General features: G+C 45.6%; 1 protein-coding gene across 1 annotated transcript in view; it reads left to right on the top strand.

Annotated features, from left to right (window-relative positions):
- Positions 1-15,279, top strand: part of LOC143803965 (5-hydroxytryptamine receptor 3A-like) — a 110,534-nt gene that overhangs the window by 19,061 nt on the left and 76,194 nt on the right. Inside the window, exon 5 of the mRNA XM_077281715.1 lies at positions 7,271-7,440. Within this exon, the coding sequence (XP_077137830.1) occupies positions 7,271-7,440 (170 nt within the window). The remainder of the gene's footprint in view (positions 1-7,270; positions 7,441-15,279) is intronic.

Raw genomic sequence — 15,279 nt, 5'->3', positions numbered from 1 at the left:
ATATGGGGTAAGTGGCATAGTTTATCAGAAGAACTCAGAGGCCTACACCTCTGAGGTTTTGGTTCGGGGGGCGAAGCTTCTGAGTGGGCCCCTAACCAGGTAACCTTGATTACAACTGGGTGACACCCCCTAATAGTGGGGGAGAACCTCAGCAGATGACCGCGCTGTTACTGAAGATAATCTCTATATAAAGACCAATATTGATATTACCGCCATATGGTCAGTGCTAGATACCAGCCCTACAGAACATACAAGAGATCACAGTACAGTTACAGATAATGACTTACTGCTTACATTCTTTCTGATGGAGTTATTCACTTTTCCGGTCTTTTCCATCTGGCCCAGACCACCACAACTTCTTCCACCCAGGACTCGTCTGCAGAAAATACAACAAAGACACATTTCACTTCTCATATTTTCAGCACATCACCATCTATTCCCAACATGCACAAACTCCTCATCCTACTGGTACCCCAATGCTGCTGCCGTATGTGTCCCTATTACTGCACCTGCTGTGTGGTTCTCTGTGCCCTCTAAATTCTAAGGCAACCCTCTATAATATAGTAATATTGGGTGCAAGTGCCCTAGAAAACAGCGCCCACATTTTGCTCCCTAGAAAGTAATAATGCACTGTGTGTGCCCCTTTGATAGTCACAGTAACCTGAGTTCCCCTATAACAATAAGTGCCCACTTAACATTGAATAATGTCCTGAGTCTCCCCCCTGTACAGCTCCTCTATACACAGCATGATGCTCTCTTATACATAACATGATGCCTCCTTACTGTAATGTACCCCCACACAGTATATTGACCCCTTAGTAGCCCCCAAACTGCTTGATGGCCCCAACACTGTGTGATGGACCCTTCACTGTAATCCCCACACTGTATGATGGCCCCCTAGATAGCCTCCATATAGTACAATGTGCCAGATAGTCCTCAATATACTATAAAACATTCCCCATAGGCCTGTATAGTATAATGAATTCCCCATAGGCCTGTATAGTATAATGCACATCCCATAGGCCTGTACAGTATAATGCACTCCCCACAGGCCTGTATAGTATAATGCACTCCCTATAGGCCTGTATAGTATAATGCACTCCCCATAGGCCTGTATAGTATAATGCACTCCGTATAGGCCTGTATAGTACAATGCACTTCCTATAGGCCTGTAAAGTATAATGCACACTCCATAGGCCTGTATATTATAATGCACTCCCCATAGGCCTGTATAGTATAATGCACTCCCCATAGGCCTATACAGTATAATGCTCCCCCATAGACAGCCAGTACAGTATAATGCACCCCCATTAGGTAGCCAGTAGAGTATAATACACCCCATTAGACAGCCAGTACAGTATAATGCACCCCTATTGGGCAGCCAGTACAATATAATGCACCCCCATAGGCAGCCTGCATAGTATAATGTACCCCCATAGGCAGCCAGTACAGTACAATCCACCCCCATAGGCAGCCAGTACAGTATAATGCACCCCCATTAGGCAGTCTGTATAGTATAATGCTCCCCCATTAGGCAGCCATTACTGGATAATGCACCTCATTAGGCAGTCTGTATAGTATAATGCACCCCCATTAGGCAGCCTGTATAGTATAATGCACCCCCCACAGGCCTCTATAGTATAATGCACTCCCTATAGGCCTGTATAGTATAATGCACTCCCCATAGGCCTGTATAGTATAATGCACTCCGTATAGGCCTGTATAGTACAATGCACTTCCTATAGGCCTGTAAAGTATAATGCACACTCCATAGGCCTGTATATTATAATGCACTCCCCATAGGCCTGTATAGTATAATGCACTCCCCATAGGCCTATACAGTATAATGCTCCCCCATAGACAGCCAGTACAGTATAATGCACCCCCATTAGGTAGCCAGTAGAGTATAATGCACCCCTATTGGGCAGCCAGTACAATATAATGCACCCCCATAGGCAGCCTGCATAGTATAATGTACCCCCATAGGCAGCCAGTACAGTACAATGCACCCCCATAGGCAGCCAGTACAGTATAATGCACCCCCATTAGGCAGTCTGTATAGTATAATGCTCCCCCATTAGGCAGCCATTACTGGATAATGCACCTCATTAGGCAGTCTGTATAGTATAATGCACCCCCATTAGGCAGCCTGTATAGTATAATGCACCCCCATTAGGCAGCCAGTACAATATAATGTATCCCCATTAGGCAGCCAGTACAGTATAATGCACCCGATAAAAAAAAATCCAGTACTCACCTTTCTTCCTCCTTGTTCCCGCCGTGCTCTGAGCGCCCACTCATCTCCAGACAGCGGGAGCCGAGTACTGACGTCATTGCGACCCCCTGTCAGTGTCGGCCTCGGTGATGTCAGACGCTGACAGAGTAGAATGGGAGAGGGAGCGTAAGCTCCCTCTCTCATCGATGCGGTCATCTGTATTGGCAGCCAGCCGATACAGCTGACCCTGCGATGACAGGCGGGGGCCCACTGCTGGCAGAGGGCCCTCCACCGCCTCCGAGGGGGCCTCCGAGGGGTAGCCGAGACCCCAGAGAAATTCCGACTCTAGGGGGCGCTTTATACTTTTTCCACAGCAGTTAAAAAGCGGCGCTGTGCTTTAAGTACCCTTAACTGCCGCCGTTAAAAGGTGTATCGGCGGTTGTTAAGGGGTTAATGATATTACATGTTTCCACACCAAATTTGGCGTCTACAAGTCATTACTGTGCATGTCTATGTGCGTCATTGCTGGACAGATTGAGTTGTCAGACGCCATCTTTACTGTGGAAAGTTGCGACTGCGCATTTCTACACTATTTGTTGCAGAAGTCATCCTATCTATATGGCTCAAAGTATGATAACATCGCAGCTGCGCAGTTGCTATGTATATACTGTGAGCATCATTTTATATCTGGGCAAACTCTGCTCAAGTTAGTTGGAGGTACAAATTTAATTTAGCATCATGATTCATGCAGCACATGAGAACAAATATGTTCGGAATGGGCATCCATTCCTTAATCATGTGTTCGACTAATCTTGCTTGGGCAAAAGGGTACTGTGTCCCTTAGTCGAACACATGACTAAGGAATGGATGCCGAAACATAGACAGATAGATAGACAGACAGACAGACAGACAGATAGATAGATAGATAGATAGATAGATAGATAGATATGTCCAGATACTGTATTGGAGGCAGCACACCATTCAAGTAAAAAAAAGCCTCTTATTTAAAGGCCCAACATGGCAACGTTTCAGTTCCTTAGTGAGAACCTTTAAGCTTCATCAAGATGGCGCCTGCGGTGCCTGCGCAGTCTCTGATAGATGCTACTGTGCAGGAGCCTCCGCCGGTGCCATTTTGATTGAGGAAATCTTTTTCTCTAGCAAAATGACATTGGCAGCGCCTGCACAGTTCTGATAGATGCTACTGCGCAGGCGCCAGTGCCATTTTGCTAGAAAAAAAAATTAGGCTACATCAAGATGGTGCTGCAGCTGATACCATTTTGATTAACATAAAAAATGTTTCCCAACAAAATGCCTAAATAAAATGAATACATACATATTACACATCGTATCATGCTACAGTATGAATTCTGTAAGCGCCCACCATCATAAAGCCCTGCCACATATAGGTGGTCTGCACGAACCAAGACCCTCGGAACAAGTCACCCAAACCCAACCAGACTAAAACACCACTCACAGCAGCCTGACAAGAGCCAGAATCATGAAGATGGTAGACGAGGGACTCTAGGACCCTAGAGACCGCCAGATCCTGAGCCGATATAGACTAAGTTGCCCACAGTCTGGCCATTGAGTCCAGCCGGCACAGACAGAGCTACAAGCCCAAGGAGGACAGACTGTGCCTACACTGCAACCTTGAGGCCCTGGAGGATGGGACCCACTTCATACTACACTGCATCAAATACTCAGCAGTGAAGGGCACTTGATTCAGGAGAATCTCCAATCTCTTCCCGGATTTCAACTCCATGAAGGAGGAAGAGAAAACATTTATCCTGCTGGGTGAAGAGGAGAGCGCGGTTGAGATGGCAGCACAATTTGTGAGCTCATGCCATAAGCTACGAGAAAGAAAACTATGATATGCCATGAACTTCCATAGCCCCCACCCTGGATGTGTCCCCATCCATCATTCCTACACTCCCTACCCATCATCCCCATAGTCCCTAGCCCTATTGTACACTTGCTATGACAAAAACAATGTGTATTTAGTCCTGCAAATAAAGCTCTTTGAAGTGAATAGATAGTTAGAAGATTGATAGATTCATATATCGAACTAGTGCTCTGGCAAAAATTAAGAGACCACCACATCAAAACCCTGTCATGGGCAGCCCAATCTCCAGACCTGAACTCTAATGAAAACCTCTGGAATGTAATCAAGAGGATGATGGATAGTCACAAGCCATCAAACAAAGAAGAACTGCTTAAATTTTTGCGCCAGAAGCAGTATGAAAGAATGGTGGAAAGCATGCCAAGACGCATGAAAGCTGTGATTAAAAATCATGGTTATTCCACAAAATATTAATTTCTGAACTGTTCCTGAGTTAAAACACTAGTATTGTTGTTTATAAATGATTATGAACTTGTTTTCTTTGCATTATTTGAGGTCTGAAAGCACTGTTTTTTTAATTTTGAACATTTCTCCTTTTCAGAAAAATAATACAAAATTTATTGCTTGGAAATTCAGAGACATGTTGTCAGAAGTTTATAGAATAAAAGAACAATTTATATTATACTAAAAAATGTACCTATAAAGAGAAAAATCAGACAACTGAACACTTTGCTGTGGTCTCTTAATTTTTGCCAGAGCTGTATATCTACCAGTGTATCACCTCTCAAGCTGTTCATTATGTTCTATCAACTTATATGGCAAGCTATCCATTAAATATCAAATCTATCTATATCTTCACTGTGACGACACAGCATTTAATCTTAATCATCCAGATGTCTATTTTCAGTAATCCAGGAGACATAGACTGTTATCTGTATGTTGAGTTTTGAATTTATGTGTTTTTCTTTGGTTGGTCAAGAAAACACAGACTATTGTTCGTATGAGCCTGTAATATTGACTTTTAAGATGATGTTTCTTGTAACATATTATGTTGTTATCCTGGATCACAGAGACACAGGGTAATTGAGCAATATATCATGCAGTTAATAGCCTCTGTGTCTATACTGCTACATACTTAGGCAGTTAATTGGTTCATGCAGCTTTACATGAACACCCGAGCCTTACACTATGGCTGGTCTCAATAACTAAAGCAATTGTTACCATCCACATCTCGTGTCTCCCCTTTTCCTCATAGTTTGTAAGCTTGCGAGCAGGGCCCTTATTCCTCTTAGTATCTATTTTGAACTGTGATTTCTGTTATGCTGTAATGTCTATTGCCTGTACAAGTCCCCTCTATAATTTGTAAAGCGCTGTGGAATATGTTGGCGCTATATAAATAAAATTATTATTATATGTTTATTAATATGTTGATTACACATGCCCAGGCCAGCTAGTTTGATGACCTGCAAAACGGAGAATGACAAACTATGCAAATTATTTGAATACTCAAACAATGCAAGCTAATCTCATCACATTTTCTCTTGACCTCTGGATGATGGCGTGATGGACAACAGTTGCGAACAATATAAGTGAGATATGCCTCATCCAAGGGATTCAGAGAACCAGAGACTCTTTACAAAACCACAACCAGGAACACACAGGACAGCTGCCAGAACATCATGGCTCCACCACGAGGGACAAAGAGTTGACATTCTACAGAATGCAAGCTTAGGGCACCATGGCCCCGGCTACAGATCTGCTCCATTGACCATCACTGAACCCATGGATACGTTAGGGGAAGCCAGGATTTGGACCCACCAGTCACCTGAGCTGCACGGTTATGTTTGGGAAAGCCAGGATTGGTATCCACTGGTCACCTGGCTCCATGGAGATGTTCGGAAAAGAAAGGTTATGAGCCCCTGGTCAGTGGGCCATGTACCTTAATGCACTGTCAGTTTCCTAAGCTTGTCATTACCTCCTCTCTGTGGGTGTCACAGGTGGGGGTAGTAGGCCCTGGAAGCTCCTAAGTCACAGCTGCTCTAATCCCTGCGAGTCAAAGGAAGGGTGACACTGTAATTTTGTACCATCTTGGATTCTATGTGTTATTTGCCTGTTTTGTGGTTCAATAAAGTATTGCCACACTGTTTTACCTTCACCCTGTGTTGTCTGAATAGTATTATGCCCACCTTAAAAAGAGAACAGGCATTTAGTGGGATGATCCCTGGTTTATGCGGTCTCGAGCCAGTGGACTAGAGCACCCACTGACCCCTTTGTGCGCTCTTGTGTGTGCTGTGCTCCTAGGTGCAACAGCAATGACAGCTTCTTGTGCACGCTCCCTTCACTGGTCCTCTGTGTAAAGTGGAAGGAGCATGTGCAGATTGAGATCATTGCTTGCTGAAAGATGCTACTGCGAAAGTGCAGATGCCATTTTGTTGATGACCGATTTTTTTATTTTATTTTTTTTTAGACACACTACTAATTGCACATGCGCAGAATTTAAAATAGGAGATAGGTCACTGAAGGTTCTGTGACCTATCATTAAGCATAAAATAATGACAATGAGGCCAGAGCACCAAGAAAAGCCCCGCCCACAGACCCGCCACGAAGCACGAGCATCTCATTAACTGAAAACTTCAAATAAAGATTACACAAGGACCACAATACGGATTTCTTCAACCCATGTATCATTTTAATCATAGTAACAGCGTCAACATTATAATGCTTGTACCTTACTTAGTAAAAATGCTGCTGACGGATTCTCTTTAAGGGTTCTCTCGCACTAGCGTATAAATTGGACGAGGTATTGCACTCGGACCAATGTTATTCAATAAGGGAGTGCAGATCTACGTATTTTTTCTCAGCTGTATTCAGCATGAGAAAAAAAATGTTGGATGTGAGAAAAAAAATGGAATGCCATGAACCATCAGTATGGTACCAGGTTTTAATGGATACAATACAATTCTGTAGCATAGGAAACTGTAAATGGTCCTGCAAAAGATTAACAACTGCTGAGTAAAAAAATCGGATTGTATACGGACAGCACACGGATGACACAGAGAAAATTCTGGATGAGAATGGGACCGAATTTTTTTTTTTATATGCTAGTGTGAGCATTCCCTAATTTAGAGGAAAACCAGTTACAGCACATGATACATATCATTTTCATGTCCTACAATATTATCTTTAATTGCCCTCCTGATATTTTCATCTTTCAGTGTTGATGAAGACAGATATGAACATCTCTCCTATCTGACAGTGGATCACACAGGACTGGTTAGATTCTTGAAGCCAATAAGAGTTGTTAGTTCTTGCAATCTTAACATATTTCAGTTTCCCTTTGATATTCAAAATTGTTCCTTGACATTTGGATCATCATTGAACACAGGTGTGTAGAATTTGACAGACAAGTCCATCATGTGGTAAGGCGATGTTCACACTTCATATGTCCATATTTTCAATCTGAGTGCTGTTCGTCTAGAAACTGACATTACGCAGAAAGCACTAGGAGGACCAATGTCCTTCAATGGTTCTGTTCAGATGGCTGTAGCATGCACTAGTGTCCTCCTTTTTGGATCAGGCTCCCCTGTTCAAGTCTATGGGTCTGCAGGCTCGCCTGTTCAAGTCTATGGATCTGCAAAAAAATTGGATCCCAGATGTATTAACCATATAGCTGTTAGCACCACGTCGGGTCCCTCCTGTGACAGGCAGGGTCTCCGGCGTGTCACTTCACTCACCCGCACTGCAGTAGGCTCCTCTCTTCCTCATGCTCCCAGCAGCACTTATAGCTTGGTCTCTAGCCATGTTCTAAGGGCACGCACGTGCGCTCCCGCCCTCTTAAAGGGCCAGCACATGCACTTAGTATTTCCTCAGCCAATGGTTCTGTGGCATTTTGTATATACTGCTTCCTCTCCACTGGGGAAGTGCCTGAGCAACCTTTCTGTTTACAGTCTATGTCGCATACCAGTGCAATCCTGCCTGCTGCACTCGGATACGAACTTGGTCAGCTGCACTCTGATACAAGCTCTACCTGCTGCTCTGTCCAGTCCGTCCTTCTGGGTCCAGCTGCTGCGTGATCGTTGGTCTGTCCTGGAGTGGCACCTGGCGTGCATCGGGAGCCAAGTTTAACCTCACCATCAGAGGCTCTAGTGAACACTGCGGTGCTCGCTTAGTCACACCCCTCCAGGCTCTCTGCGGTCCGTGGCACAGTGGTTCCACAAACCACATCCGTGACAGTTTGCTCAGGCCATGGATCCCGCTGTATCCTGGACCCTGCCCATACTTACCATGTACCAGGAGCTTTGCTGACAGAAAAACGCACAGGAAGAGCTGTCCACACAGTTGCAGTCCTTAACCCCTTAATGACCCCAGCTTTTTTTCGGTTTTGCATTTTTGTTTTTCGCTCCCCTTCTTTCCAGAGCCATAACTTTTTTTATTTTTCCGTCAATATGGCCATGTGAGGGCTTATTTTTTGCGGGACGAGTTGTATTTTTGAACAACATCATTGATTTTAGCATGTCGTGTACTAGAAAACAGAGAAAAAATTCCAAGTGCGGTGAAATTGCAAAAAAGTGCAATCCTACACTGTTTTTTTGTTTGGCTTTTTTGCTAGGTTCACTAAATGCTAAAACTAAGACCTGCTATTATCATTCTCCAGGTCATTCCGAGTTCATAGACACCAAACATGTCTAGATTCTTTTTTATCTAAGTGGTAAAATGAAATTCCATACTTTGGTAAAAAAAAAATTGCGCAATTTTCTGATAACTGTAGCGTCTCCATTTTTCGTGATCTGGGGTCATGGGAGGGCTTATTTATTGCGTGCCAAGCTGACGTTTTTAAGGATACCATTTTGGTGCAGATACTTTCTTTTGATCGCACGTTATTGCATTTTAATGCAATGTCACAGCGACCAAAAAAACATAATTCTGGCGTTTTGATTTTTTTTTCTCGCTACGCAGTTTAGCGATCAGGTTAATCCTTTTTTTTATTGATAGATCGGGCGATTCTGAACGTGGCAATACCAAATATGTGTATGTTTGATTATTTTTTTATTGTTTTATTTTGAATGGGGCGAAGGGGGGTGATTTAAACTTTTATATTTATTTTCATATTTTTTTAAACATTTTTTTTACTTTTGCCATGCTTCAATAGCCTCCATGGGAGACTAGAAGCTGGCATAGCCTGATCGGCTCTGCTACATAGGAGTGTTATGGAAATATTAGGGTTGGATAAATATATCCCTGTGTGTGCTGTGGCCGCTCCCAATTAGACTGAGTATTTTGAGCGCTCATCAAGAATGGACTGTACACAACTGTGACAGAACAACATTCCATCAATACTGATACTTTATTGTACATACATAGTTTTATATTTTCACATAGAAAGGAGTGGTTAGGGGTTGTCAGGGGTGGTTAGTTAATTACCATATTGTCTAGCTCCTCTGTCATTGGTTATCTAAACATATATGGAATATTGTGATTAATGCTCATATGACTGCTGATCAAGCAACTAAACTCGAGTTCTCTGTCTAGGACAAAGTGGAGACACCTGACACTGTTGGTCTGCCGTTTCAGCAAGATTCAGCTAGATTCTAGGCATTATCTCAGACATCTGACCCGATTTCCTGTTTTTAAGATGGAAAAACACCATATGATCTGTCTGGGTTATATCAGGCTTATATCAGTTCAGTTTGTGTCAGCCATTTTAAACCATTGATTATAATGTATATATTAGCTGTGAGCATATAAGTATATATTTGATTATAGAGGAGTATACATGCAAGTGAGATCTACATGATATATATATTTCTATCACAAGCCCCCCTTAGATATCACTTGCCCTAATCCTAGCCTCCTGTCCCAAAGCGCTGCAACTCTTTTGTGCTGTTGGCGAACTGACACAAGCCTAACGCCTGTGCCCCACTCCATACAGACTTTTCGCAAATGGGCGGTCAGGAGATCTGTCCCTAACGGGGGTTCGTTGCAATCAGTCTCTTAGTCAATAGCATGTGTAGTGAGCGATGTGTAGTCTTTATCAGGTAGGTCATCTTTTCGGTCAGGCCGCAACATCATTCTGGCTTGGGTGTCATCTTCTGGTAGGGGAGCTTTCTTGCCAGGCGATGAGTGGATCCAAGCGAGTCTTCCCTCCAGTTTCACAGAGTTTGGTGTCATCAGCAGCACTTGAGCAGGACCATCAAATCTGGGATCGAGTGGTGTTCTCCTTACAAGCTTTTTCACCAACACCCAGTCTCCTGGCTTCTAGGAGTGCATACCGGAAACTGAATCTGGATCTGGCAATGAAGAAAAAAACTCGAGAATGGATGTTAGCAAGTTTCTTGGTGATTTCAATTACATAAGCAGACAAAGTATCATATTACACAGTCAGCTGCTGAGGGAAAGGATACCCCTAACCTGGAACTAGACACAAACAAAATTTCATATGGTAACAGCTTTTCTGGGCCTCTGGGAGTGTGCCTGAACACTGAGTAGTGTGATTGGGAGTGTGTAGGCCTAAGTCTGACCCTACTGCTGACTAGATCTCTCATGTGAGGTTTGCTGTGAATGCAGGTCCCTGGTCACTCTCTATCACTTCTGGGACCCCATAGCTGCATATCTCGTCTCTGAGAGTAGCTTCTTTGCAGTAGTCTTTGCTGACTGGTTCCTCACTGGGAAAGCTTCTGGCCATCCTGAGAACACGTCCGCGACCACAAGGGCATATTCGAATCCTCCACTTGGCGGCATCTGGATGTGGTCTATCTGGATCCTCTGGAAGGGGGTACAGTGGTCTGGCAAGACGATGTGTGGGAACTTTCTTCATTCTCCCAGGGTTGCATTTGCCACAGGTCAGACAGCTGTTTATGAACTTGGCTGTTAGGGTGGAGATTTCTGGAGTGAACCAGTAAGCACCAATCGGATCATTCATCTGTGTCTTTAATCTGTGTGTGGGCCCATGTGCCCACTGGACCACCATAGGGTACATGCTTCGGGGTAAACAGGGTTTGTAGTCCATTTAGTATACCCTTCCTTCTTCATGTGTTGCTCACTTCTGCACCCAGCATTCCTTCTTGTCCTTTGGGGCTTGCTCTTGCAACTTTTTTGAGCAGATCCCAGGATGTCATCTTGTCAGGTTTCCTGTCTTCAGCCGTCCTGTAGTAGCCGTCCGGCTCTACGACCTCTTCCACTTGTCCATATTGTCTTCCCTTGACTGTTTCTTTGGCTGCCATATCCGCCATGTTGTTGCCTCGTGCCCCTACTGTGTTCAGTTTTCCATGCGCTTTGACTTTTAGCATTGTCACCACTTTTGGAAGTTGAAGTGTGTTCAGCAGGTCCTTAATGGCTCCATTGATGCTTCACGGTTGTTCCGCTTGCTGTGAGGAAGTCCCTTGCAGCCCAGATGGGTCCGAAGTCGTGTGCTATGCCATGCAAGTACCTTGAATCGGTATACATTTTCTCAGTCTTGTCTTCTGCCATCTGGTAGGCCTTCATCAGCGCTATCAGTTCTGCTTCCTGGGCTGACAGACTGGGCGGCAGACTTCTGGACCACAGGATCTCTTGATTGCTGGTCGCTGCACCTCCCGTGTGGAATCTTCCTTCATCATCTGCAAATCTGGAGCCATCCACATAGAGGATCAACTCTGGGTTGGTCAGTGGCTCTTCTGCCACCTTGGGTAGTCCTGCTGTTTCCTGTTGCATGATGCTGAAGCAATCATGGTCATCCGTCCGGAGCAAATTCAGATCCCTGCAGAAGGTATCATGCAGATTTTGATCAGACTTTTTATCTGAGGATCCGTATCTGTATCCCCCCTTGGGAGTGGGAGTAGAGTGGGCAAATTGAGGACTGTGCATTTGGAGATGGTGACATTGTTGGGCAGGAGTAGAGAGCACTGGAGGCGAAGATGCCTGGCGGTGGAGAGATGTTTTAGCTGGGTTTGGTTGAGGATTGCTGAGATGTCATGCAGAGCCAGGATTTCCAATGGTTTTTCCACTGATGTCAGTAGTCCTGTCCAGGAGGGCGTGTGCTGCAACTGCTGCCTTCATGCGGGAGGAAGAGGCTTCCCTTGCAACTGGATCCAGGCAAGCTGAAAAGTAGTCCGAAAGTCTCTGCTTTCCCCCCTGAAGCTGTGTCAGGACTCCAGTAGCAAGGCCTTCTTTTCTCATCAAGTAGAGATGGAATGGCTTCTTGTAGTCGGATGGGCCTAGTGCTGGTGCTGAGACTACTGTGCCTTTTAACTTATTGAACGAGCTGAAGACTGCATCAGTCAGGAGGAACGGGGCCAAGGAAGACCTGTAGGACCATCTTCTCCACTGTGGTCTTCCGGTCATCTGTCAGGTGTTTCACCTGGTGAGCAATACAGTGTCTCTGGAACGTAACTTGCTTCAGACACCACTGGACTTTGTTCTTTGAGATCTTGCAGTGCTGCTCCGCCAGGTAGAGTAGGAGATACAAGGAATGGGCTTTACACGTGTCAAAGTCAACTGCACAAAGGAGTAGATTGTCCATGTATTGTAGCAGGGTTACTTCTGCTTGTTCTGTGACTCAGTTGGTGAGAACTGTGGACATTGCTTTGGTGAACTGTGAAGGGCTGTTCTGGGCCCACTGTGGCATCACTGTCCATGTGTGGTGTCCCCCCTGGTGCATTAAGGCAAACAGGAACTGGTCTTCCGGATGAGGGGGAACACTGAAGAAAACCTTCGCCAGGTCGGTCACTGTGAACACTTTTGCTGTGGCAGGCACATTCGAGAGCAGAGTGTGCGGATTCGGCATAATTGCAGTTTCAAACACTGTGGCGTCATTCACAGCTCTCAGGTTATATACCATTCTGAACTTGGCTGGCGCTCCTTTTACAGTCTTTTTCTTGACGGGGAAAAGCGGGGTATTGCAAGGCGATTTGCGAGGAACAATGATTCCTATTTCCAGGTAGACCTTCAGTCGGTAAGAGGCAGCTTGACTCTAGGCCTGGCCTGGGCCTTACGAGGGTACGGGGTATCTGTCTTGAGTGACACCCGTACTGGGGCAACTTGAGGTTTTCTCACGTGCTGGGGTCCCTTAGACCATAGACTTTCTGGTACTACATCCAGTACCTCCTTGGGTAGGCCTCATTGGTTGGTTAATGTTCTTGTAGGGCCGCCAGCATGACTCTTCTTGGGTCAGGGATGAAGAAAGTGTCACTGTCCCATCTTCGTGGAACACTGTGGTTGCCTTCAGCTTCTGCAGTAGGTTCGCTCCCAGCAGGTTGAGTGGAAGTTCCTTGACACCACAAACTGGGACAGGATAGAGTGTCCTGGCTGAGTGCACACGCTCAGTGGCTTTGTAAGCTGAGAAGGTCTGACTTGACCATCAATGCCCATGCGAGACACAGAGAATTCTGATAGGCAGGTGGGATCAGCGAGTTCCACAGGTGTCATCACACTTCTGGCTGCACCACTTTGGATCTGACAACGCCATCCATTTTAAGGGTAATTTGAGGTACTGGTCTTGCAGATGAAGTTTTACATGTCAGGAGCGTAGTGTCTTGCAGACCTGGCTTGCTTGCATCTGTCCTATGGACGGGGTACTTCACTGCTTTCTGCACTTCCTCCTTGACCTGTTTCTCTGGACCAACTCTTGGATTGCATGGGTCCAGTCTCTTCGGGGGCGTGAGTGCTTTGCACTGGTTCTGGAAATGGCCAAACTTGCCACAGATGTAACACTTGACACTTTTTCTGTCTTTGTAGGGTGGTTGCGCTTTCAGGTCAGTGGTCACCATGAGAGGGGCTGTCTTCTGCACCCCTGGTTGGGACTCAATCCCTTTGGCTACTGTGGACAACGGCATGATGGGTACTGTAGCGGCAGCGGGGTCCGGCCTGCTGATTGAAGCTGCGGTGGTAAGACAGGGCCTGCAGGTGCATTCGTGGCGAGGCCCGGGGGTGCCATGAGACCGGCGGCTGCATCCAACCCAAGGTCTTGGGGCATTACAGGGGCTGTGGCTGCATCTGCCATCACTTCTTCCTCCTGCTCCGACATAGCTTCTCCCCTTTGCTAACCTTACTGAGGTCGGTGTCTCCTCTCTGGAGTCTGCAGCGGTTCTTCTGGTGTGTTGGTCGGCACTTTGCAGCGTCTTCACCTCTGGCTCCCCTTCCAATGTTCTCAGCAGCACGGCACCCGTTTCCTTCTTCGCGCTCTTTGTGGTGCTATAATGGCGGCAGTTTTGGTGACAATCGGCAATAAACAGTCTCCTAGGCGCACATAAAACATTTTTTCTGGGTCAGTCCACTGCTATTGACCTGTTCCTAGGCCTAGCCACTATCAGTGGTTTCCTGATTGGCTGTCTCAGTCCATGCACAAAGGCCTGTGTATCTGGTCATGAATGGTAAAGCCCAAGTCTTGGGATACTTGCATTACTCTGCAATGAAACTTCTTTACAGACTCTGTCTTTTCTTGGCTCATGTCATGTAAGCTGAGGGCCTGTCCGGCCAGCCTGCCTTTGGCCCACTCTCTGAGTTGTTCAATTAGCTGTGGCCCTGACTTCCAAGCATGTACGTCTGATTCTGCTGGAAGTTTGAATTGTTCCTTCATGATTGGCCAGAGTGCATCACCTGCTTCTATTTTCATTCATGGCCCAGAGATCATTCCAGCTGGCTGCATATGTTTACTGCTTCTGCTACATTCTTCGGTAAAATGGCATGGGATGCATCCCTGGGTCTGGACTATTGTCACCTGACTTGAAGTGCAGTGCACATAGTGTAATGGTGGTGCCTCTATCTGCCCCTGCATTCTTGGTGCCTGTGGGTTTCTTTTCTAGTACTAGACAGCATGTATGATGTTCCCTCTTCATCTTCATCAGAGGAATAGTTGTGATGGCTTGTACCGGGGTCATACACTGACTGATTTTGGACTTAGAAGTTGCTTTTTTATGTGAGGATGTCTCCCCCCTTGCTGAAGCTATGATGGATTAGGCTTATAGTTTCATGTTGGTGTGAATGTGGATGCAGGCAGCTCTGACCGGTGCTGAAGCTGTACATTATCAATACATGGTGATATCAAAGTTCATGTAAAACCTTAAGGGTTACAATATTGTTGACTGTGAAATGAGGTAACGGAGGATCTGTCAGTGAGCTCGTTCTGATATCACTCCTCCCCCCTCTGCACCCAGGGCTGAGCTGACTGCTGCCTGATATGTCTGGGGCTGCCCACTGTAGGGGGGGCTTTCACCTTTTCTCCCCGATATCACAACTGGCAATGGCTGGA

This window comes from Ranitomeya variabilis, chromosome 2 (assembly GCF_051348905.1).
Source record: "Ranitomeya variabilis isolate aRanVar5 chromosome 2, aRanVar5.hap1, whole genome shotgun sequence".
Classification (NCBI taxonomy): domain Eukaryota; kingdom Metazoa; phylum Chordata; class Amphibia; order Anura; family Dendrobatidae; genus Ranitomeya; species Ranitomeya variabilis.
The sequence above is the reverse complement of the archived record's forward strand: the minus strand, read 5'-3'. Positions and strand labels throughout refer to the sequence as shown.